Consider the following 26395-nt stretch of genomic DNA (forward strand, 5'->3'; position numbering starts at 1 on the left):
ATAGAAAAGGTGAGAATAATAGTATATATAATTATTAAAGATATTTTTACATGCAAACTATTACTACCACTCGAGATTCATATATCAACGATCGAACCAGGTTGACGACTACCCTTGGTGAGTCGTTATAGGATCACGATCAACTTTGGGAAGATGTAGAGAGTTGAAAGTTAGGAGTTGAGCTCTTCGATGGAGGTCACCCATCTACCGGAAGTGGTAGAAATTAATCATTTAAAATTTTAACGTTGATCACTATAGAGCAGGGTTTCTCAACCTGGTGGTCGCGAAGATAAGCGGAGGAGATAAACATAATTAGAATCTAATACCGGAAAATACTTTTAAATATTACTTTGAATGTTGTTCTGATAGGCATATTTTTATTTTTATACATACAGTTAAGAACAACAAAAAATGGGTCTAATTATTTTCAACAGGTGCATAGTTCTTTAAAAATCAATTTAAATGAAAGAGGTACGGTAGAAACTAATGACAACTGCAGATTGAAAGACCAGAAAATTACAAATGCAATAAAACCTGCATATTGAAATTCAATTAAAGTTGAAAGCTAATGAGATACTTGATCATTCAGGGTGTGATTTCACTAGTGACAATGTCCGGTTCAGTTTTCGTAACGTATATTATAAAGTCATTTTCAACTGATAAGCGATTTCTTGCCTTTGTTTCAATGCTTACCATGGAAGAAAAACACTTTCGCACAGGTACGATGCGACAAATGGAATTACTACTTTTAAAGCAGCAGATACAAGACCAGGATATTCTTCTCTCCTCTTCAGCCAGAAGTTGTCCAAGTCTTCGTCACAAGAAAGCCAGTTGCAAGGATTTGTCGCACGATAATTCTATTATTTGGTCAAGAAGTTGTGTACTTACATCAGCTACTTTGAAGGCCTCTTCCATGAAAGGATTTAATATCCATCTTGAACCAGCACTTTCAATATAGGGAATATATTACTGTTACTGTATCCACATATACAAGAAATGGATTCTATTATTATAGAAATAGATGGATATCATGAAATCCTTGCAATAGGTATATTAAAAATCCCACACAGGTCTATTACAAACCAGAAATTATAAGGAGGTCGCTGGCAAGATGACGTGGTCCGTGATAGGAATTAGGTTGAGAACCACTGCTATAGAGCATAAATGGTAATAGATAGGAAGAAGCAGTTCCCTGCAACCGATTAAGCGTCCAAAAAATACATTGCACTTCCATCCTTAATTCTCAACTAAAACCAAAAGTGATAGAAATAAACTATAACTTCCCGTTGCAACATTCATTTCCATAGAGCAAAAGCAATAAGAGATACAAAGAAGTTGTTTCTCTTCTAAGAATAAGTACCATATTCTTTCTGAACACTCTATTCAAACCAGAAGTGGCACGAACCAACCACTTCCGTTTTAACGTTGATCACTATAAAGTACGAGAAGCGGTTTACTACAATTAACCGTCCCAAGAATATCTTCACTCTAATCTCTCTATTAAAACAGGAAGTGCTAGAAATCTACTACCACTTTCGGTTTCAATATTAATTTATAACAGATTTCAGATGAGAAACGACATGGCCTTGAGTTGGCTTCACACGGCGTCCAATTGGCATTGAGCGGTGTTGACAAGCAGTTCTGCACGCAGTCTTCTCGCGCTACTGCGAATCTTGACAATATCACAAGCGCTACTTAGAAATATTGTACTAGCACATTAACTGCTCACTTTACCAAGTAGAGAAAAGAATTACGAACAAATACGTGAAAACTACATCTTTCTATGTCAACTGGTTGTCATGATAGATAGATAGATAAAGGTTTCCATATAAAACAATTAATAAAACGAGCGTTGAGTCCCGCGTCTAATTTCCAGTGGATTTTGTTTCGATTTGCAAATAGAACTCTCGTTGCTTTCTTTCGTGGTAGTTCGTTTATTCTCCAAAATTATAGTGGACAATGTCTTTAAGCAAACCGAGTACAGCAGAAGTTTTATTTTCTGTCTTCCTTTTTTTCTTTTTCTTTCAAGTGCTACGAAGTCAAGCTCGAAGAATTATTTTTTGTGTTTACAGTTTTTGGAACCCATAAAAATAAATTTACAAGAGTCAGATTCAGACAAAGACGAAATATCAACTGACATAGATGATAGTGAAAGTAGTGTTGAAGACAAGTGTTTAGCATTTTCACTGGAAAAGTTAACATGTAAGTAATTTAGTTGCTATATATACTTCTAGGATGCACAGTCAAAATTCTTGAGATTGCTGGAATAGTACGTTTACATTGTGAATAATGGTGCCAATGTATGGGTCATAATCTCAACTGGAGGAAGAGCAAGAAGGGAAAGGGGAGTCCGAAATCCGGCAACACCGCGCGGAATATCGTGCTCCATTGGCCACTGCCCGTGATGCTTTACATCTGAAACACACAGTAGAAAATATCACGCAACACAAACCAAACTTCTTCTCCTGGAGTACACCCGAAATTACTCCTTGTTTTTAGTATGCCAATCACATAAAACTCCTTTAGTCCAAGCGAATACCCATTCTTGGGCTCAGGATTCACTGTGAGAGGAGATGTGCAATGAATGTGGATGCACGGATAAATAATAAGCCACTCTGGTGAAAATAGGCTATTATTTCCTGGAATGATACTTCGGAATGTTCTTTCTAAGCTGATGGACCAAACTTCACATCGTTGACTTTTACTTAAAAAAAGCATTCATTTCATTTCACAGAATCACTCTTTTCAGCCAAGGCTCTATGCTATTGAAAAACATACTCTTCTGTTCAACTCTCTTGCCTAGTTTTACTTGTCAGCTTTAGTTGTAAGTTCCGACCCATTACAACATTATCCACAGTTTTAATAATTCCACACTAACGCTCCATTTTTCTTTTAATTTTGCACTAGGAATTACTAGTGCCAATCCTCGGTTCTTTCGATAATTTCCGCAGATATATTGATACGAAAATGAATCAACTTTCACCTATAGGTATACAAGGATACAAATTAACTTGACACAACACCATTACTAAAAATTCGTGACACGTTTTTCTTGTGAAACTTAACAAGAAAATTCGATGTGAAACTATTCCTTTACAAACAAATTTATTTTGGTGTTAAGAATTTTTACTACAACGGACAATGTTATAATAAGACTCAATAAAATTAATTATATCAGAAAACAGAATTGAAATAATTACCAATTCTTCTAAGTGAACAGAGGCGTTTGGTCCCAAGGCAATTGTGTTTACAGTTACTCCACTTCTCGTAATATTCGGCAACACCGAGAGAATGTCTGGATCCATAATGTTTTCCTCTCCGTCAGTTATGAGAATTATTAGTGCTCCTTCTGAAGATACTGATGAATCTTTGAAGACCTGCAAATATATATATAAACATTTTGTTAGCACTTATAAATTACTCTAGACAATTATAGATTTTCCACTGCAACCCGAAATGCCTCTTTTTAAAAAATCCATATCTTTACAAATCCACGCTTTCATTTACAGCATGATTCAGTTGTCTAATTGAACTCATAATCCTAAAAACTACTGCATAATGACGTCATGAATTTCCTTCTTTAAATGAACTGTCTGCAACCAGAGCGAACTAGCTTTTCTTTTATCATGCTGTCGTGTGAAACTAGCCCTTATGGAAACAGTGACAACTTCACACGAACTTCTGCCACTGACAAGGGACTATGCAAACCATGACAGCTAGATATTTATGAAAATTAGTACCCTGACTAATTGTGGATCGCTAATCATCGTAGTGATAGTCACTCTGTGCGGAAATGCCTTGATTCTACGTATAATACATATGCCAAGCAGTGATCAAGTGAGCCTGTGCCGAATTATACCCCAAAACCGCCGGGAAAATCCGGAAAATGAAAAATGTATGCAGATAACTTGATACCTACGGGAGGGGGACAGGTGGCCAAGAACACGGCAGTAGTATCACACAAGCAGTGTTACTATTCCAACATAAACTTATACTTTTTCAAATAGAATGTGTATTATTTGATGGCATTAAAAAAATTGGCATAAAATGTGAAAGAAAATAAGTAAAAGATGGATTATCTATGCTGAAAAACAAGGGAGATATGATGCTCTAAAGTTGAGAAATTATGGGGCCTGTACAGACGAATTGACATATGTACACTCCTCATCAAAAAAATTGCGACAGCTAACGCCGTACAGCTAGGCCACCCAAGATACACCTTCTTATCCCATAATCGTGTCTGGTAAAGAGACTCCCTCTCTCTCCTCCTTTCTTCTCTCCCATACTAAAATTAGCTAACAACATCAACGCAAGTTTAATTTCAAACTACACATGTATTAGTATCGATAAAATGAAATAACAAAACCGAGACGAAACAAGATTCATAAGTTTATTTAGGGAGAAACTGAACATACACACAATGAAAATTAAAACCAATGGATATCTATTACACAGAGGTTCAGAAACGAGGCAGAGAGAGAGAGAGCAGGCAAGAGAAGAAGAAAAAGAAAAGGGAGAACAGATAAAAATGTGGAATTTTAAACTTAGTAAGAAAAGAACCCAACATTATAAAGTTCCGTTACCAGAAGTCCAACAATAATATAGAAATAACGTCTGTTTTTATATATTTTTTTCAAAACTATTCGAATATATAGAGGATTCTTGAAACATTCATTAAGTCACTATCAAAAAGGATAGCATACTCAATTTCCAGTAGAACTGTGCATCTCACAGACACATCTAGGATAATGTCAACAGTTTAACACATGCTTTGTTTTTGAGTAGTTCAGTTGTAAATTCGGTAGTGTTCAATGGACGAACTGATGCAAACTACATTCTAATAAACCCAGTAGGTAGCGTAGGTCATATCTTCCATTCCAGACTACTAATGCAAAGTGAAAAAAAAAAACGAAAAGAAAAAGGAAGAAAGAAAGAAAGATAAAATTGAATGAATGCTATTTTACTGCTAAAGTTTTATCAGAAATATCCTATATTCAAAGTCCAAACCGTACCATAATGAAAAGTTACAAATATTCAAATGCAAAATTAAATGTTCAAATGCAAAATTAGATAGATGTAGCAGACCTTCCATGTTTCAAATTTCAACGTGAATAAAACACATTGAATTATAATATGGAAACAAATTTTTGTCGAACTAGTATAAATAAATTTTTGTTTCCAAATAACCAAAGAGGTTGCCATTTTCTAGTCTTTTCCGAAGATTTATGTTTCGAACATCCAGTATCACTTTCATCTCTTGCGAATATAACGTTGTAATTTGTGCAGATAGAATGAACACGCTAGAGCTCAAACGGATGATTTTATGGATCACCACCGGGTCGAGGATTCAAACCGGTAGTGACCCGATAATTCGACTGAGACTCGGTAACCGAGATGATAAAAAATATATTTTGCTTATACCCTTGCGTTTAAACAGTATTTCTTTCAGAGATAACCAGGACTGGAGATGTTATGCCCAGAGCACGAAAAACTCGACGCTGAAGTTGCCAGTTAATTACATTTTCCAGATCAGGTTTATCGGTCTCTTGCTCCGTTTTAACTTTGGAACACGCACACGCACATAAAGTTCGAGTGTACGTGAGAGAGAGGGGGAGAAGTAAAAGATGAAATGACAGGATAGGGAAACGTCAAGAAACAGAGAGAGAGACACGAATATAAATATGGAACATACTTATCATTATAGTGTATGATGAAGAACGCACCCACTGTTTATTCGAATTCTCGCCAGTGATGCTTTGTAAGTTCTCCTACAGAAGATAAATCTCTGTTTGCAGCCATTATTTTATGCGAGAAAGTTATACTACCTGGTGGGGAATCGAACCCAGATCTTCCGCTTGGAAGTCTGGTACTTTACCACTACACCACCGATTGCTTTACGCAAACTTTCTTCAACAAATGCTGTAATATTTCTTTCTGAGAACGATAACATGAAAAGTGTTTACTGCAGATCAATGAAGTATTTCGAATGTCTTAGTAAATCCCTTGCCCTTTCCCAACCAACATTCTTAAATCGCCTCTATCATGATAAAGGTGTTTACTTCCACATTCTTAAGCATTGCACGTCGAATATGAGAAATCGATTCTTCACTATCACTTCGTAAAAAATGCAACTTTGGCGTGAACAAGATTTGAACAATGCTGGAGAGCTTTATTGAACCCAAGTCCATTACGTTACCGCTACACTATCAGTTTTATTATTTCCTTGCAGAAACTACAAACTGGAAACTCAACCACGTGAGCCAAACATAAACAACTTATAATTAAGTACAAAAGGAGGCTGAAACCTGATTACTATATTACATAATAACAATAAGAACAATAACAAAAAAAATAAAAACGTGAGAGAAGAAAGTGAGTTATTACAAAACCACTTCTAAAAACCGGCTAAAAAAGTGACGGTCCCTGTCCGGGGAATATAACTTTCGACGTGTGCGTTTAAAAAAAATGAAAATACGTGCGTGCATCCAACAAGGGTGTGTAGCGCTGAAAATGTACTAGAGTGCTTGCAACAAGAAACAGCACCGCTCGATGTTTAGTGGGGGGATAAAAATGAAAATCAGGGAATAACATATGTTGCACCGTGAAGTGTGAAGGCGGTCGGCGGGTAATACGCCCCAACACCTCCTGCATGGCGTGCCAAATTGGTTGTGAGCCGACACAGTGTGTATAACGGTGAGCTAATGTGTTCTCTTGCTGCAAGTGCTCGCACAAGGCATCTGGGCTCCTTGAATCTCACAGAGACGCCTCTGTGTCGGGAGAAGTTGGTGTACCACCTGGAACCAAAGAACCTGCATGTACTCAAGTATAACAGGGTTCGTTATATTAGACCACACTTGCGGCCAACCTACTTGTGGATAAAGCCGTATCACTCGCAAAATAGTGGTAGAGGAAGAGTTCTCGGTAAGGGTTCTATATAACGAGCGCGCATTGTGTTGTTGGGGGTGGAGGAACATCCCGGAATAATTCTTATATCGGATAAAAGTCTTGATATATGCCGGACATTGATCGACGAATTGAATAAAAGGAGGGTTTTGCGGTTGACCATAATCCTTCCAAAAACAACTTACCCAATGATTAGTGATAGAGCTGGTAGATGAGAGCGCTGCATAGGTGTCAGCCATGAACTACGTTTGGCATTTGATACGAATATTGACTAAGCCTAACCCGCCTGCGGAACGAAGCAAATACGAAAATAAAAACCACGCCAAATATGCCAAAGTAATAAGGATTCAAATCGTTTGGCATAAATTTCTGGGAAAGGAAAAACACACGCTCTGTACCACAACTTAGCCACAACAAAGATATTGATAAAATGAATACGGTGAAGTAAATGGACCCTACGGAAATGCTGGGAGTAGAACAACTTACGAAATTGCGTTAAAAGGGGAGCCCATACTTCATCATAGTTGGGAGTTGGGTTGGACGTAAAGGAGATGCCTAAAATAGTGAAGTGACATTCGGTAAGGCCGGAGAAACCAAAGGGTCCGCAGGGAGATGGAAACCATTAAAAAGCAACACCTGAGTTTTCCTGTCGTTATACTGCAAACCCGAGGATCGGGAAAAACGGGACAGTACAGAAAACACGCCCTGTAGAGAGACAGAATCAACTCCGGTTATGGTCAAATCGTCGGCATACCCAAAAATATTTTGACTGCGGAACAGGGAGGGTCCATTCGAGGACAACATGGCCAAACGATGTAGAAGCGGGTCTAAAACCAAAGCAAAAAGAACGGTGCTAAGGCAGCACCCCTGGCGCAGTCCGCGTCGTAAAGAAATATTTGAGGATATATGTCCATTTATTTGCAAACGGAACTGAGCCTTATCATATAGATTATGAATTACCTGTCGAAAAACAGTGGGAAAACCCCAAAAATCAAGCGTCAGATGAAGAAACTGATGGTATACAGAATCATAAGCTTTGGCTAAATCCACGGCGAGTGTTCCAGCGGGAACGTTACGAAGATGATAATACGCAAATAGATCTCGCAGGGACGGAAGCGTGTATTTGATGTTATACGAGTCATGTATCGCAGCTTGATACGGGCTAATGTATTTCTGAATAATAGGACGGAGTCTGGCAGCAAGAACTTTCGTAAATAATTTAAGGTCCACTGGTAATAAGGACAGCGGCTTATAATCAGTTACAACTCTCGCGCAGTAGAGGACTTTGTAATGAGTACCACAATGGCTGTGTTTTGAAGAAAGGGGTCCCCCGATAACCATGCGTTAAACAGAGAAACTAATGTGTTTCTAAGAAAAGACCAATAACGTTTATAAAAATCAAAGTTCAGACCGTCAACCCCAGGGGAGCTACGGTCTTTGGTTCGTCGAAGAACAGAAAAAAATTTCATCCGTAGTGATGGGACATATTAAGTCTTGACATTCAGTCTTTGTCAACTTATGAGGCAGAGCAGACAAGAATTCAGAGGCGAGAGAGAGATCCGGAGTCTGCGCACACGTAAAGGCTGTATAATGCCTTGTGAATTCTTGTAGTATTTGTAACGAGTCAGAAACGACCATTCCATCCGCCGTTAGAATGGATTCAATGTACGTAGCTTTCCTCTTCCGAAACAGAAGATCCATTTGATATATGGAGGCAGTTTCCTCCGGGAAACAATGATAAAAATCGTCCGAAAAATAGACTTGTATTGATGTGTGTGAATCTAGTTGACGCAACCAACTTTTAAGTTCCTGAATTCTGATCCTGTTAACCAAGGACGGGGGGCAACCCATAACTCGCTGAGAGCTCGATAGAAAAAATTCTGATAGCGTACGCTCTTGTTGTGGTGCCAATTTACCGCGCCATTGGAAAAAAAACTACGGATTTTAGGTTTACCATATAAATGCCACCATGTATCAACAGTGGGGAAATGGCGTTGCATCTTACACAAATACTCAAAGCGTGTCATAAATTCGTCTATCACGTCCTCACGAGACAAAAGAGCGTTATTAATCTTCCAATACGATGTACCTCGTCCAGCGGGAAGAGAAAAAGGAAGCTTAAAGGCTACTTCAACCGTAGCATGATTTGAAAAAGGGGCAAGAGGGTTAAAACGTGAAGCACTGCCTTCCATAAAGGATCTGTGACGTATACTCTATCGAGTCTGCTCTGAGTGGTCACACAACGATATGTCATCACATGCGGAGAATTAGAGAGAATAAGAGCATCATATAGCTTCATGGCACGCACAAGCTCAACTAGTGAAGGGCAGGGGGAGGGAATCTCTGGGATCTATCACCGCATTAAAGTCACCCAGCATTATACATTGATTGACACTGGGGGGATCACAGACGGTATGGTTGTTGCAAAAAACTCATCCCTCTTTCTAATTTTAAGAAATCCAGAAAAAGCATACAATAAGATAATACAAATACATGAGATATAACATCTGATTGCTCTACCTCAGGTGAGAGCATGACACGATCATAAACTAAACCTTTTCTTACAAGTACTGCTACTCCAGTCGTAGCTTCACAATTGATAATAGCATTCTAATCATTAAGAAAATCGAAAGAATGAAAAGTCAATTCAGTGAGGCAACATACATCAGGACGGCGACGCTCTATAAACTGCTTTAATAACACTAAATTTTGTGCTGAACTAACCCTATTAATATTAAGAGTGATAAGGGTAAAAGCATTTAACATGAGCATGCTCTGAGTCACTATGAAAAAGCACATATAACAGTACTTACTTGAAAAATCCTTAGAAATATGGGGAGAAATGACCACATCAAATCTAATAATCCGGCCCACGTGTAAACAAGTAACAAGAAAAAAGAAATGAAAAAGAAAACCACACATAACATGCGAGGTGATTCAACACATAAACACCGTTTTTATCGTATCGTGAAAAGGAGTCACCCTATTAACACTCACTCACTATCATGCCACCTGAAACTAGAAGCCAAAAAGTACTTACTTTAGATTTGATCTTTGGAACGATCAAGTTTCTTCCTGTAAGGTTATTTGCACCTAAGTGCACAACGAAATTCATTTATTCGACAACCTGGAAAGAAATTAGTGCCCACTAATAAAGGAAGCACATTCAATCCAGGAAAAAATACAGAAATAAAAACATACTATGAAGTAATTTTGCCGTGCAAATTCAAAAGTACGCGAATAATTATTAAAACCTATATTATAGAATTGAAAGTGACTGTGACTTATAGTCTCTTGAACCACCCGACAGATCTCGACCAAATATTCAACATTGATAATGTTCGTACCTGGGAGTATTTTTATCTATTCGTTTGATGGTGTTACTTAGAGGAGGGGGAGGATGGTAAAATATTTAAAAAAATCAAGAAAACTTAATAAGTCTTGAATCAAACAACCAATCTGGATAAAATTTTCAACATAGGTTACGTTTGTGCAGTGGAATGCTTTTAATCATTTCACTTTGATAGTGGAATGTAGAGAAGGGGAGGACGGGGAGATATACAAAAATCAATGTAAATAAAAATAAAAGTTAATGAGTTAGTAAGTCTTGAATCACCGGACAGATTTGCATCAAATTTTCAGCATGGATGAAGTTCGAACCTGGAGTGGTTTTCATCATATCACTTTGACGGTAAAACTTAGGGGAGTGGAGGGAGGGGAAAGATATATAAAAATAAATAAAACTTAACAACTATGAACCACGCGATCTATCTCAAACAAATTTTTAACATAGATGAGGTTCGGGCCTGATATGATTTTCCTCGTATTATTTTGATGGTGTAACTAAAGGAAGGGGGAAGGCTAGCAGCATTTAAAAGAGAACGAAAAATGACTAATATTAGTATCGAATCTATAATTTTTGGAGTCGCTGAGATTAACAGTGACACATCTGACGCCGTTTAAATCCAAATTCAGCCCACAACATGGAGGAGGTGGAGACATAAAAATTATCAAAATAACCAATATCATTGTAGAACTCATAGTTTTCCTGGTGACTGAGATGAACAATGACACTGAAGATGCCGTGCTCTGCAACATGGGAAAAGGAGGGGTTATATAAAACTCATTAAAAATGACCGATATCAAAGAGCGCTTTAGTAATAGTAAAAAGAGACTGAATAACGGAGCATATTATTTTTTCTCAATATAGCCCAGCAAAGCGGCCAATTGATGCTAGAAATAATAATAATAATAATAATAATAATAATAATAATAATAATAATAATAAATAATAATAATAATAATAATAATTATTATTATTATTATTATTATTATTATTATTATTATTATTATTATTATTATTATTATTATTTGCATACTTTTGAACTTGCATGGCGAAATTAATTCATAATATGTTTCTATTTCTGTAATTTTTCCTGGATTGTATGTTGTTTCCATTATTAGTGGGCACTAATTTCTCGCCAGGTCGTCGAATAAATGAATTTCGTTGTGCACTTAGGTGCAAATAACCTTACAGGAAGACACTTGATTGTTCCAAAGATCAAAACTAAACTAAGTAATATTTGGCTTCTAGTTTCAGGTGGCATGATAGTCAGTTTTGCTCGAGCCTTCGAGCAACGCACATCGCATAATCTCCTGGGAGTGACGTACTAAGTTTCCTTTCCCACACCTTTTGTCTTGTGTGTTAGGACGTTTTCTGTGGCCTATATTGGCCTGTTAGTGCCTATTCTAGTGATTCCAGTGTACTTAGTGCTTGTTACCGCTATTGTACAATGTCATATAAAAAAGATTTGCAATATAAATTTATGTTTGATAAGCGATATCGTAGTTCACGCCCAAATTCGAGCCAGGTCTACCAATGGTTAAATGAGGCTTTTCCTCGTCTCTTCGAGCAAATCTGTGCTCTTCAGCTTCATAAAGAGTCTTATAGCATTTATATTAAGTTCAAGAGTGTCAACGAGTATGACCAGTTTGCGTCGACAGTTCCGGAGTCTGTGATATTTCACCAGCCGATGAAAATTCGAGTATTGTGAGGATCTTGCCGGCCGAGGACACAGTGAAAATGGTGCGTGTTTATGACTTTCCACTGGAAGCGCCTCTACACGTATTAGAAGAACATTTCCGTGCATGTGGTACAGTACGACGTGTAGAACAGCAATTTTGGCCTGCTCCATTCTCTACTGGGATTGATAGCGGTGTCCGTATTATACATATGGAAGTAAACAAACATATCCCATCCTGTTCAATAGTGCAGGGTTACAAACTGAGTGTTTCGTATGACTTACAACCGATTACTTGTTTTTTTGCCAGAGTGAATTTCATACCATTTCTAGCTGTCCTTCAAAGAAAAAGCCCAGTTCTGTGGGTGTGAAACCCACCCTGGGCTCTGTGCATATGACTGAATTAGTAAAGGTGCCGCGTACCCTGTAGTCATCTGGATTTTTGGAACGTGTGGCTAAAGCCCCCTTGATCTCCGGCTCTGGCCCCGCGGGGGTTAATAGTCTAGCCGATACTTCTGAGTTTCCCGAGTTACCCCGACGTTCAATTGCTCCAGAGTTACTTACAAAATCGACGCCAGAGCGGGAATCTCCAAAAATGACAGTGCCCTCGCTGCTCCCTCCCGATACGCCACTGGGAGATCTGTGTGCAGTCGCTATTTCTTCGAATCAAGAAGCTTCTTCGATTACGAGTGAGTCTTTCTTATCTGGCACTGATACCTTTATTTTCCCTCCTTTACCAACAAGTGTTGTTTCAGTGGAACCAGATCCTGCCTCCCAACGAAAGCGAAGAGTGTCAAGGTCGGTTACGAAGAAACAAGAGAAGAAGGTTTCTCTGTGTGCCTCTCAAGGAACGAAACAGCCAATAACACGTGACACGCGTTCGCAAGAACGGGATATTTGTGATTCCGAGTTGCAGTGAGTGAAAAACTCTCTTTCAACTTACGACAACGAAAATTTTGAGTGAGGCTAGTGGTTTCCTGTTATGTCTTGCTTTTGTATTGTGTTTATTTTACTTGTTTGTATTATATCAGTGGGCAAGCTTTTTGTTATATATTTGGATTCTTTCTACAACGGCTTACCTCAGGGTTCTTTAAGTAAGTGCTTTTTTGTATATTTTTCTTGTTAAATGTGAGTATGCCAATGATAAACTCTTTCACCCTTCTCACGCTAAATATTAATCGGATTAGTTCTGTGCAAAATATAGCGCTACTCAAACAATTTACCGAGGGGCGTCGCCCAGATGTATGTTGTTTAACAGAACTGACATTTCATTCATTTGAATTTCTTACTGATTATAATGCCATTATTAATTGTGAATCTTCTACTGGTGTAGCTATTTTAGTGAGGAAAGGCTTAACCTACGATAGAATAATGTTGTCACCTGATGATAGGGCAATTTGCTGCTACATTCAAGATACGTGCTTACTCTGTTTATATGCTTATTCTGGATATCTCAAGATACGAGAAAGGGAAGAGTTTCTTGCCACAACTATTCCGTCTTTGATTCCTCCTGGCGTTCACCACTGTATTGTTGTAGGTGACTATAATGCGGTGATTGATCCTCGTGACTCTCTCACCCCTTTCCCTCCGTGTCATGCTTTAGTTGAGCTGGTGTGCGCTATCAAGTTACATGATGCGCTGATTACCTCTAATTCTAAGCACGCAATGACATCTACCTGTTCTACCACTCACAGTCGCCTCGACAGAGCATATGTAACGGACCCTTTATGTAAAGCAGTGCTCCACTTTTTAACTATACCTGTCTCGCTGTCTAATCATGTAGCGGTCAAAGTAGCCTTCAAGTTACCGTTTTCTCTTCCTGCCGCACGTGGCCCTTCCTTTTGGAAGATCAACAGTAATGTGATGTCACAAGAGGAAGTGGTAGAAGCGTTTACTTCGCGTTTTAAGTACTGGTGTAACATGCAACAATATCATCCAACGGTAGGAGGATAGTGGTGTCAATATTGTAAACCAAAAATACGTAGCTTTTTTCAATGGCGTGGTAAACTTGCACATCAACATGATCGTCAGTTATATGATTTTTTCTACCGTGCGCTCTGTCAACTTTGGGCGGCACTACCGTCCCTTATCAATCAGGCCAGTATCAATGACCTTAAACGTCGGATGCGACAGATAGATTCTCACGCCTCGCTTCAAGCATATTTTTCAGAGACTTATATCATTGTTTTCCGGAGAAAAAACATCTTTGTATCACGTCGATCTCTAGTTGTATCAAACGCGTGCCACTTTCATCTAGTCCCTTGTCTTGGCGGATGGCAATATTACGACTGATTCGCTCAACATTTTACAAGAATTCACTCGGTACTATACCGAGTTTGCGAGCGCTCAGACTATGGATTACACTTCAGCACCTGAATTTTTGTCAGCCATCCCTCACAAGCTGTCAGAGAGTGATGGTCATGATTTGATGCGTCCAATCACAGAGGAAGAGATCTCTTCTGTTCTCAGGCGTGTCAAGGGCCGCAGTTCCCCAGGGGTCGACGGTTTGAATTTTCCTTTTATAGGCGTTATTGGCCTTTTCTCAGAGTAACTCTTGTTTCGCTCTTTAACTCGTGGCTCTCGGGTGAAACTTTTTATCACAATACGGCTATAGTGTTGCTCATCCCGAAATCGCATACTGCATGTGAGGTTTCCGATTACCGGCCTATTTCCTTATTAGCAGTAGACCTGAAAGTATTTACGAAGGTTCTAACAGCTAGAGTTCGTCCTATTATTCAACGATTAATCAGTCCGTTCCAAGCGGCGCTACACAAGACTCATAACATTCAATACAATCTTAGTTCTCTCCGGGATCTTTTTACATATTTTCACTTTCGTCAGGCTCCAGCAGGAGCCCTCGCAGTTGATTTGGCTAAAGCTTATGATAGCGTAGATCATAACTTTCTCCGCTGAAGCCTGGGGCTTTCCTTCAGCTCTCTGCAAGGTAATATTGAATCTGTATGCTACGGCAAATTTCCGCATTCAAATTAATGGCCATTTATCCTCACTCATTTCGTTACAGCGTGGTTTGCGTCAAGTGTGTTGTTTCAGCACTATATTGTTTGCTTTAGTTTTAGACCCGCTTCTTTACCGTTTTGCCACCTTATCCCCCTCGAGACCCTCACTTTTTCGCAGCCAAAATATTTTTGGTTTTGCTGATGATTTAACCATTACTGGAGTGGATTCTGAGTCCCTTCAGGGTGTTTTTCCTGTTCTGCAGCGCTATTCCCGTTGCGCTGGTCTTCACTATAATGACAGGAACACTCATGTGTTACAATTTAACGATTTTCAGTTACCTGTGAACACTTCTGGTTCCCCAAATTTACCGCATATCTCTTCTTTAACTACCTTAGGCATACCCTTTACGTCCCAACCTACTCCCCACTATGATGAGATTTGGGCACCCCTATTAACACAAGTACGCCGTTTGTTTTATTCCCAGTGTTTTCGTCGACTTCATTTACTACACCTTATACACTTTATCAATATTAATGTTGCACCTAAGCTGTGGTATCGGGCGCGAGTTTTTCCCTTACCGGAGATATACGCCAAACGATTGGAATCTCTGTTCCTCTGGCATATCTGGCGTGGCATTTATTTCCGTCTTCCGCGTACTGCACTTTATCTGCCACGTTCTATAGGCGGGTTAGGCTTGGTCAACATTCGTTTAAAATGCCAAACTTTCTTCATGTCAGATTCCTACTCCGCGCTCTCTTCAGCTGGTTCTTTTACTAATCACTGGTTTAGTTGTTTCTGGCCGGATTATGAACATTCTATGAATACTCACCATTCACTTCCCAGCCCAGTGTCCAGCGTATGTCCGGACTTTCATCCACTATTGGACGTATTCCGGGGTGATCCTCAACCCGCGGACACACAATGCACGTTCGTTATATTGCGCTCTTGGCATGTTAACTTATTCTCAGTCGAAGATGCGCGTCGTACAGCTTTTTTCACACGTCGGTTGGCAGCAAGTGTGGGTCAATCTAGCGAACACCGTAATACCTTCGTACATGCAAGTCATTTAGTTTCAGGTTGTACAGCAGCTTATCCCTACACGCGCGCGATTGTTTGAGATTCAACGCGTTCCTGATGCGTTGTGTGATAAATGCAACCAAGAGGACACTCTGGCTCATCGCTATACCCAATGTGCTGGAGCCCCTCCTATCTGGCACGCTTTTCAGGAATTGGTGAAACGTATCACTCGTCTTCCGCCCTCTCAGTTTACGGTGGAGCATATGTTATTCCCTGATTTTCGTTTTCCCCCACTAAACATCGGGTCGTGCTCTTTCTTGCAGCCAGTACTCTCGTTATTTTGCAATAAACTTTTCGCTCTCTCTCTCTTTTTTTCTTATTCTGTATTATATTTTATTATTGTTCTTACTTTCTGTTTCTTACGTTTGTTAAGCTGAGAACTCACTTTCACGTTGTTTAAATAATCTTCTGTTGTATCAAGAATAATTGAGTACAAGTTCTGTATTTGAGGTTTAGTAACAATAAAACTGATAGTAATGTAAGGTAATGGATTAGGGTTTATTAAAGCTGTCCAGCATAAGTTCAAATCTTGTTCACGCCAAAGTTGCATTTTTTATGAAGTGATAGTGAAGAATCGATTTCTCATATTCGACGTGCAATGCTTAAGAATGTGGAAGTAAACACCTTTATCATGATAGAGGCGATTTAAGAATGTTGGTTGGGAAAGGGCAAGGGATTTACTAAGACATTCGAAATACTTCATTGATCTGCAGTAAACACTTTTCATGTTATCGTTCTCAGAAAGAAATATTACAGCATTTGTTGAACAAAGTTTGGGTAAAGCAATCGGTGGTGTAGTGGTAAAGTACCAGACTTCCAAGCGGAAGATCTGGGTTCGATTCCCCACCAGGTAGTATAACTTTCTCGCATATAATAATGGCTGCAAACAGAGATTTATCTTCTGTAGGAGAACTTACAAAGCATCACTGGCGAGAATTCGAATAAACAGTGTGTGCGTTCTTCATCATACACTATAATGATAAGTATGTTCCATATTTATATTCGTGTCTCTCTCTCTGTTTCTTGACGTTTCCCTATCCTGTCATTTCATCTTTCACTTCTCCCTCTCTCTCTCACGTACACTCGAACTTTATGTGCGTGTGCGTGTTCCAAAGTTAAAACGTAGCAAGAGACCGATAAACCTGATCTGGAAAATGTAATGAACTGGCAACTTCAGCGTCGAGTTTTTCGTGCTCTGGGCATAACATCTCCAGTCCTGGTTATCTCTGAAAGAAATACTGTTTAAACGCAAGGGTATAAGCAAAATATATTTTTTATCATCTCGGTTACCAAGTCTCAGTCGAATTATCGGGTCATTACCGGTTTAAATCCTCGACCCAGTGGTGGTCCATAAGCTAACCAACATCATCCGACTGACACTATGGTGCGTTTGAGCTCTAGCGTGTTCATTCTATCTGCACAAATTACAACGTTATATTCGCAAGAGATGAAAGTGATGCTGGATGTTCGAAACATATAAATTTTCGGAAAAGTCTAGAAAATGGCAACCTCTTTGGTTACTTGAAAACAAAATTTTATTTATACTAGTTCAACACAAATTTGTTTCCATATTATAATTCAATGTGTTTTATTCACGTTGAAATTTGAAACATGGAAGGTCTGCTACATGCATAAGGAACATCTAATTTTCCATTTGAACATTTGTAACTTTTCATTATTATAAGGTTTGGACTTTGACTATAGGATATTTCTGATAAAAATTTAGCCGTAAAATAGCACTCATTCAATTTTATCTTTCTTTCTTTCTTCCTTTTCCTTTTCGTTTTTTTAAAATTCACTTTGCATTAGTAGTCTGTAATGGAAGATAGGACCTGTGCCACCTACTGGGTTTATTAGAATGTAGTTTGCATCGGTACGTCCAATGAACACTACTGAATTTACAACCGAACCACGCGGAAACAAAGCATGTGTGTTAAGCTTTAGACATTATCCTAGATGTGTCTCGGAGATCTACAGTTCTACTTGAAATTGAAAAAAATGAAATGAAATTTTTGAGTTTTACGTCCCACGGTTATGCCGGGTAGCCTAAAGGAGACGGTGACGATGAGTAATTAATGAAATGGTGGAATGGTGGAAGTGGGAGGAAACGGGAGAGCCCCAAGAAAACCCACGCACACGGTGTTTGTCTACCACTCTACTTGAAATTGAGTATGCTATACATTATGAAAGGTACATAGTGAATGTGTAAAGCATATTTTATATACACCGTATTCGAATAGTTCTGAAAAAATATGTAAAAACAAATGTTATTTCGACATTATTGTTGGATTTCTGGAAACATAACTTTTTAGTGTTAGATTCTTTTCTTACCACGCTTGAATTCAACAGTTTTATCTGTTCTCCCTTTTCTTTTTCTTCTTCTATTCTCTTCTCGCTCTCTGCCTCTTTTTTGAATCTCTGTGTAATAGACATCCATTGGTTTCAATTTTTCATTGTGTGTGTTTCAGTTTCTCGCTACACCAACCTATGGATCTTGTTTCGTCTCGGTTTCGTTATTTTATTTTATCGAAACTAATACATGTGTAGTTTGAAATAAGAATTGCGCTCATGTTGTTAGCTAATTTTAGTATAGGAGAGAAAGGAGGAGAGAGAGGGGGTCTCTTTACCTGACACGATTATGGGATAATGTGTGTATTGGGTGGCCTAAGTGCACGGTGTTAGCTGTCGCAATTCTTTTGATGCGGTGTGTACATTCACCTTAACACGTACATTGTATGGTTAAAATATAAAAAGAGTGCTTTTGCTGTTTTTGTAATTATTATTTTTTGGTATTTTACATGTATGGAAATATAAAATTTTAAGTGTTGTTACAAATTGTGTCATTGCTCGTAAGTTACAACTATGAAACTTTTGAAACTTTCTAAATAGAATCTTCTTAGCACATACATGATATGGTTAAGAAATAAAAAGGGTGTTTTTGGTATTTTTGTAATAATAATATTTTTTTTTTTTTTTGGTATTTTACATGTATGGAAATATACAGTTTTAAGTTTTGTTACAAATTGTGTCATTGCTCGTAATTTACAACTATGACACTCTTGATGCTTCTTTTTATAGAATCATTTTATCACATACATGATATGGTTAAAAAATAAAAAGGGTGCTTTTGGTATTTTTGCAATTATTATTATTATTATTATTATAATTATTATTATTATTATTATTGTTTATGTTTTAAATGTACAGAAATATTCAGATTTACTATTGTTAACAGATTATGTTTTTTGTCTGAAGTAGTGATGGCCAATTCCGGAATTTTTACTTTCCAGATTCCGGAAAGTAAAATCGGAAAAATTTCGGAATTCGGAAAAATTCCGAATTCGAAAAAATCCGGAATTCAGAAAAATTTCGGAAAGTGAAATTTCCGTTTTCGGAAAATTTTGGCCATCCATACTCTGTCACACTTTAAGCTTTTTCAAATAATCATCTTAGTATTAAGAATTATGTATACTTAAAAATAGAACTGGTGTAATGTGTAGTTTTGGTATTACCATAATATTATATTTTTGTATTTTAACTATGCCTTTCAACTTTTTTCCCAATTGTACCATCGCTTACAACTATCAAACTTTTATAACGTTTAATGGATTAGTTCGGATTTATTAGGTATGATTAAATAACAAAAAGGGATTTTTTTTGTAATAATCTTGGGATTTTGTGAATGGAAAATATGGGCCTAGCAATGTAAGGGGTTGAATGATTATTACAAATCCTACAACAGAAATAAGAAACAATAGATTAACGTACATACCAGTAATACTTCTTAGAAATGCCTAGATTTACATACAAGATTTGTGTCCTGTATTTCACAGCTCATTCTTTTCATTGATGATATGATGTCTTCTTTTAACTTTGCTTTCAGTTGCGTAAGTCCGGATTAATTGGCTTGTAAGAGATGGAACAGGAACTTCCCAGATGATATTTTTAAAAGGTATCCAACAAAAGTCTTCATTTTCTGGCCAGTAGAATATAAGAGGCCCAGAGCGATTCATGAATTTCACTCTGATTTACAAAAATAATGATTACAAAAATACCAAGAGCACCCTTTTTATACTTTAACCATATCATGTATGTGCTAAAATGATCCTATAAAAAAGGTTTCAAGAGCTTCACAGTTGTAATTTACGAGCAATGACTCAATTTGTAACAAAATTTAAAACTGTATATTTCCGTACATGTAAAATATTATAAAAACAATAATTACAAAAATACCAAAAGCACAATTTTTAGTTTTTGACCATATCATGTAGGGACTAAGATGATTCTATTTAAAAAGTTTAAAAAGTTTCATAGTTGTAACTTACGAGCAATGACACAATTTGTAACAACACTTAAAACTGTATATTTCTGTACATAAAAAATAATAATTACAAAAATACCAAAAGCACCATTTTTATTTTTTAACCATACCATGTACATGTTAAGATGAATGTACAAAAAGAGTTTCAAAAGTTTCATAGTTGTAACTTTTGAGCAACGGCACAATTTGTAAAAACCCTAAAATTTGCTTTATATGCCCCTTAATATTTGACAGTGTAACCTTTTGCAAGGTTAGTTAAGATTTATTGAAAGTCCCAAAATTAAGCTTTCATTTGACACCTAGATGAGCCCAATAGCTTCAAAAATAAGTAAGTTATGGTAATTTAGTTCCATGATGTTGAGTGCCAAAAAGTGAAATTGAAGCAAAATTCACATTTTCAAAAATTTCTCCCCGGCCCATTTCTCATCCAAAAAAGCGGGAAAAAATTAATTTGGCATAATTTCATTGGTATTTATGTATGAAAATATTTTGAAGAGAATCTGAGACATTGAAGCACAGTGCTCTAGGTGATTTGACATGGACTCGTTTATCTTTGACGTGGTTTCGTAAGAGCGCCTCATGTAAAGGGCACACTGTACCCTTCACGGATTTTTCTTTATCAACAGTAACCATATGTATTCATCGCACAGAATTGTTCCGTACTGAAGAATAAATAAAACTGATTATCTTTGATGTGGTTTCGCAAGGGCGCCTTATATAAAGAGCACACTGAACTTATCACGGCTTCTTTACCAATAACAACTGTAAGAATTTATTATATGTTTCGGATGATGTGATCTTTCGGAGGGCGCACCGGGACGAGTCCCGGTGGGCGAGCACGGGCCTGAGTGGGTGAATGTGTCAAGATTTTGAGCGGGTCGTGTGTCAACAGGACGTGACCACTACGACCCACCGACTCACCGTGACACAAGCTGACCCACTCTGCTTAGTCACAGTAGACAACATCTTCTGAACATTGTTGAATTTCTCTACGTTTTACTTTCAAGCATCCATTTTCCTTTCTTTTTCACATCTTTCTATTTACTTACCTCAGATGAATATATCTAAGTGAAAAAATAACTTCAGGCACTTTTGAATATTGATATAGGTCTATGTAATTGTAATAATAGCAATAGGACTTACTACTTGGCTTTCGAGGCACAGTAGAATTTTACACTTTTTTTCCTTTACATTAGTCTACTTTACCTTAATTTGAGACCTTTAAATTTCATCCTATTTTCCACTGAAAAGTATTTATAATTCAACAAGGAAATAATTATATGTGATAATCAAATTGAAATTGATCATATGATAAGCACTACTATTTTATATTGTAAAGGTCAGATCCATCGGTATTGTAACAGAGCGGTGTTTGAGTGATTGACCGTAGAAATACAAACTCCAATTAGTGACAATTTCAGGACCTTGTTTTATTACAAATGTAAACTCTTTAATCAGTGGAGAGAAGGACGTGGATCATGGGTCAGAGTTCATGACGATGGATCACGATGAGTCGTGTATCACGGTGAGTGGTGATTCAGTGGGTCATGGGTCAATTTTTCATTGAACCACCCCATAGACCCACACTATTAATTACCATAGAGCAAACAATGTAATAGCATAAAGCGTAAATTCACTACCTTAACCTTGTGCTTTATCTCCAAGTTTTCTCCTCTGGTAGAAATTTGTTACAACTTCCGGTTTGAATAGTGATCACCAAAAAGCAAGAAACGTAAGATATAGCGAAATACGTCTTTTTGATACGAATTCAGCATTCTAAGGTTGTTATCTTGATCTTTATCTCTCTATATACGGTAAACCAGAAGTGGCGAGAAACTAACAGTTTCAATACTGTCCGCTATAGTGAAGAAAAGTAGCGAGAAGTAGTTCTCGATATTTATTCACTGCCGCAAGAATAGGATTCATCTCCGACTTTGTTACTCCATTGTAACGGGAAATCGTGGAAGCTTAGTACCACCTCCGGTTACAGTGTTGATGCTTGTAGGGTGAGAAAAGTACTAGAAGGCGACAAGTAGTGATCCCAAGAAAATAGTTCAAATCCTCCCTGCTAGTCTAGTGACTAGGGCCTGTTCTTTTGGTGCATGTGGTCCCGGCTTCGATTCCTGGTGGTAAAGCATTGACACTTCAAATTACAGTGTCTTGGACACTTGAAACTACAGGTCCATACCTCATGTAGTCTCGGCCCTCAAAGGAAGGCTATACTTCAACAAACAAACAAACAAAATTGATTTCATCTCAATAGTATACTTCCACTTCTCTTGAATATAGTGTGACTAGAACTGCAAATACATAGAATTGGATTACTGCAACAACGGACTCAAGAGTATGGTGAAAGTTAGAGAAATTAGAGAGCTGTTTCGAACAGGCGGACATAATTTTCTCACTTAAACTGGCAGTATCCTTTTATTAAATCAAAACCTAAATTTGATTGTCAATAACTCCAGAACTAAAGGTCTGAATATCATAATATTACATATGACTACCAAACTTGTCAAGTTCTCCACGTGACAATTTTGATCAAGTTCGGATGAGTTTCATCGATTGCTTACGATATACACTATCCTTGTATTTGATTAAAAAAAATATCAAATGAAGGACGATGGTTAATTTTTAAAGTTTTCGGATCTTCTCGAAAAACAAACTATTGAAAAATGAAATTTCTGACAATCTAAAAACAAATTTTTCGAAAGAAGTTATCCTTAAACCATTTCTACGTTGAAGAGCGCATTTTTTCGACCTATGCTTATTACAATAAACATATTTTGCTTCCTTAGAGATAGGGCCACTTTACGTCAACATTTATGCGTAGATGTCCGCATATTGAGATTAAAAATTTCGCTCAAATACATTTTCCTAAATTTGCTTATTTGTCCACATTTTCTGTGGTCTATCGTATTGGTAGCAGTGCTCAATGAGGAATGTAGAGATCGGCTATCTTGGAAATCACAATCGCTCTTGTAGAGGCTGCTTCTTCTTCCATTCCTTCCGTATCTCTATTGAGCTTTGCTACGTAACGTTTTAAGTTAACGTCTCACTATTATGCTCTAAGGTTAAAGGAGACGGTGATGATGGCAATGAATGAAATGGTGGAATGAAAAACATGGAAGGAAAACGGGAGAACTTCAAGAAAATCCAAGAACTCGGTGTTTGTACACCACAAAGCTCACTTGGGGGTAGATGGGATCGAACTAGGGACCCAAGGCACTAAAAGTAAGTTCTTTACCACTGAGCCACCGCGGAAACTTTGCTATGTTAGTGTTTTGTGAACATACTGTGATATTTAAATGGTTGAAATATGCACGCCATGATTTTTCTGTTCTTATTTTCGTGCTTATAATATGCTTTCTGCACATCAGTCAGGTAAAGACAGTAACTAACTAAAACTAACTCTATGGCCTATGGAACCCGGAGGTTCAATGCCGCGTTCACAAAAGCTCTCCACTGACTTCTATCCTTAGCTAACTGCATCCAGTTTCTACTTTGTATTCCAATCTCTGCGAGATCCATCTTAATATTGTCCTCCCATCTGCGCCTAGGTCTTCCTACTGGTCGTTTTCCGATTGGTCTTCCAATCAAAACTTTGAAAGCGTCTCTACTTTCTTCCATTCTAGCTACATGACCCGCCCATCTAAGCCTCCTAGACTTGACGACCCTAACAATGTTGGGTAAACCATATAAATTATGCAGTTCCTCGTTATGAAGTTTCCGCCATTCCCCATTCCCGTTCCTCTTGGGTCCGAATATTCGTCTCAGGATCTTGTTCTCAAATACTTTCAGTCTATGTTCTTCCCTCAGAGTAAGTGACCATGTTTCGCAGCCATACAGAACAACAGGCATGATTATCGTTTTGTATATTTTAAGTTTCAAATTCCTCGACAGAATTCGCGACGACAAGAGATTTTGAACCGAATAGTAACACGAATTCCCTGCTTTTAGTCGACATTTAATTTCTCCGTGAATATGATTTTCCTCTGTTAATATTGATCCTAGATATTTGAAAGTATCCACTTTATCAAAAGTATTATTTAGTATTTTAACGCATCCATAATTTGCTGTATTCCGGTCCCGACGCACTTCCATGTATTTAGTTTTCTCTGCATTTACTTCTAAACCCATGTCCCTGCAAGCGTTTAATAAGATCTCTGCATTTCTTTCTATTGTTCTCCTATCATCTCCTATTAAATTTACATCATCAGCATATGCCATAACCTGGTGAATACCGTTCAACTGTAAGCCCTGGTTGCTATCTTTGATTTTCCTTATAGCGTATTCCAAAACGAAGTTAAATAATAATGGCGACAACGCATCTCCTTGTTTCAGGCCATTTTCGACGTGAAAGCTCGTGGACAAAAAATTTCCTACCCGGACTTTACTTTGGGATTCATTTAAACATATCTTAATTAATCTAATTAGCTTTCTCGGTATTCCAAGTTCTGCAAGAACGTTGTATAATGTTTCTCTCCTAACCGAGTCGTACGCCTTTCTAAAATCAATAAATAGTTGATGTACCGGGGTATTGTATTCCCACTCTTTTTTCGAGTATTTGGCGAATGGTAAATATTTGGTCGATAGTTGATCGATTTCGTCTAAATCCGCACTGATAATCTCCAATAATTTCATCTGCATATGGGGTCAGTCTTGCTAACAGAATATTTGAAAGGATTTTATAGGATGTTGACAGAAGAGAAATGCCTCGATAATTATTACAGTCAGTTTTGTCGCCTTTCTTGTGGATTGGAACAATAATTGATTCTTTCCACTCTTGTGGCAATTCTTCCTTGTTCCAGATAAGGAGAATGAGTTTGTGTATCTTGTTCCACAATTTTTCGCCTCCAGCTAAAATTAACTCAGCCGGAATTTCATCTACACCCGGAGATTTGTGTTTCTTTAATTTCTTTATAGCGGTTTCTACTTCTATTCGGTTGGGTTCTGGAATATACGGTTCTGCGGTGTGTATCTCCTTTTCTCCACGAACACTAGTTTTTGGTTGCGTGTTAAGCAAATCGTCAAAGAAATCTTTCCATCTATTTAAGATGCTATCCGTGTCAGTGAGAACTGTACCGTCAGATTTCTTTAATATATAAGCACGAGGTTGATAGCCTTTCTTAAATTCGTTGATTCCCTTATACATGTCCCGTATGTTTTTATTTTTACTATTATCTTCAAGTTCCTTAATTTTAGCTTTCAGAAAATCGCGTTTCTTTGTTCTAAAAGTTTTGGAAGTTTCCCGCCTGATATCTGCGAAATTTTGTGTAGTCATTTCATTCGGATTTTGTAGCCAGCGTAATTTTGCCTGTTTTCTCTTCTCTGATAGTTTTATGCATTCCTGGGTAAAGACAGTACAAACTACATAATTAAATTGTATATAATGAGTTAGTCACATGCAAGTATATTCGCGGTTTGGCATTTCTGATTTTGGTAACCTTACTTAGAGGTCACCCGAATTTGTTCGTGTTTTCATTCTTTTTGCATCAAGTATAATATTAGGCAGAATGAAAACCTAACTGCTTATCTATAGAGGTTGACATGTTTCTCCTTACCTCTAATGCTGCTTTCAGTCCCCTTCCAATGGCTGTGTGTTGATCAGATACACTCCTAGGAATATTTTTCACTATAGACAGTCTGTTAATTTTCCAAACTTTTGAGAGTTTCACTGGTACTGTGGCTGAAGCACTAAACGTTACAATTGCTAGCTGACTTCCTGTTGGCACCTTCTCTAATATAAACCTACAAGGAAACGAATTAATACTCTACGATTATTATGACCAAAATCCAGTTCCTGTGCAATAACACTTTACTTGTATCTACACTCATGTCCAAAATGATTGTCGCATATCTATAACTGTCTTCTTGTAAGAATATAAATTGATAATGAATTTGCACGGTACTTTTAATACTGATACTATGCGTACAATCGGGAAATGTATATTTGTGGTAAATTTCAAAGGAAAAGAATTGAAAATACGAAAATTAGAATGAGTAAAACAAAATGTTGCTAAATGGAGAAGAAAGTTTTGTTTTTGTTTTATTGTTCTTATTTACTGCTCTTTTGACATGAAATTTCCTACATACATGTCTTTGCCGATTATGCACA

The 26395-nt window shown here is 37.6% G+C and overlaps 1 protein-coding gene across 1 annotated transcript in view; it reads right to left on the bottom strand.

Annotated features, from left to right (window-relative positions):
• LOC145672825 (calcium-activated chloride channel regulator 1-like) overlaps nt 1-26395 on the bottom strand; it is a 170910-nt gene that overhangs the window by 91382 nt on the left and 53133 nt on the right. The window contains exons 8-9 of the mRNA XM_081741974.1: nt 25842-26028; nt 3201-3377 (exon numbers count right to left, since the gene is read on the bottom strand). Coding sequence (XP_081598100.1) covers nt 3201-3377; nt 25842-26028 — 364 coding nt within the window. The remainder of the gene's footprint in view (nt 1-3200; nt 3378-25841; nt 26029-26395) is intronic.

The sequence above is a fragment of the Thermobia domestica genome, chromosome 16, assembly GCF_964235325.1.
Source record: "Thermobia domestica chromosome 16, izTheDome1.hap1.1, whole genome shotgun sequence".
Lineage (NCBI taxonomy): Eukaryota > Metazoa > Arthropoda > Insecta > Zygentoma > Lepismatidae > Thermobia > Thermobia domestica.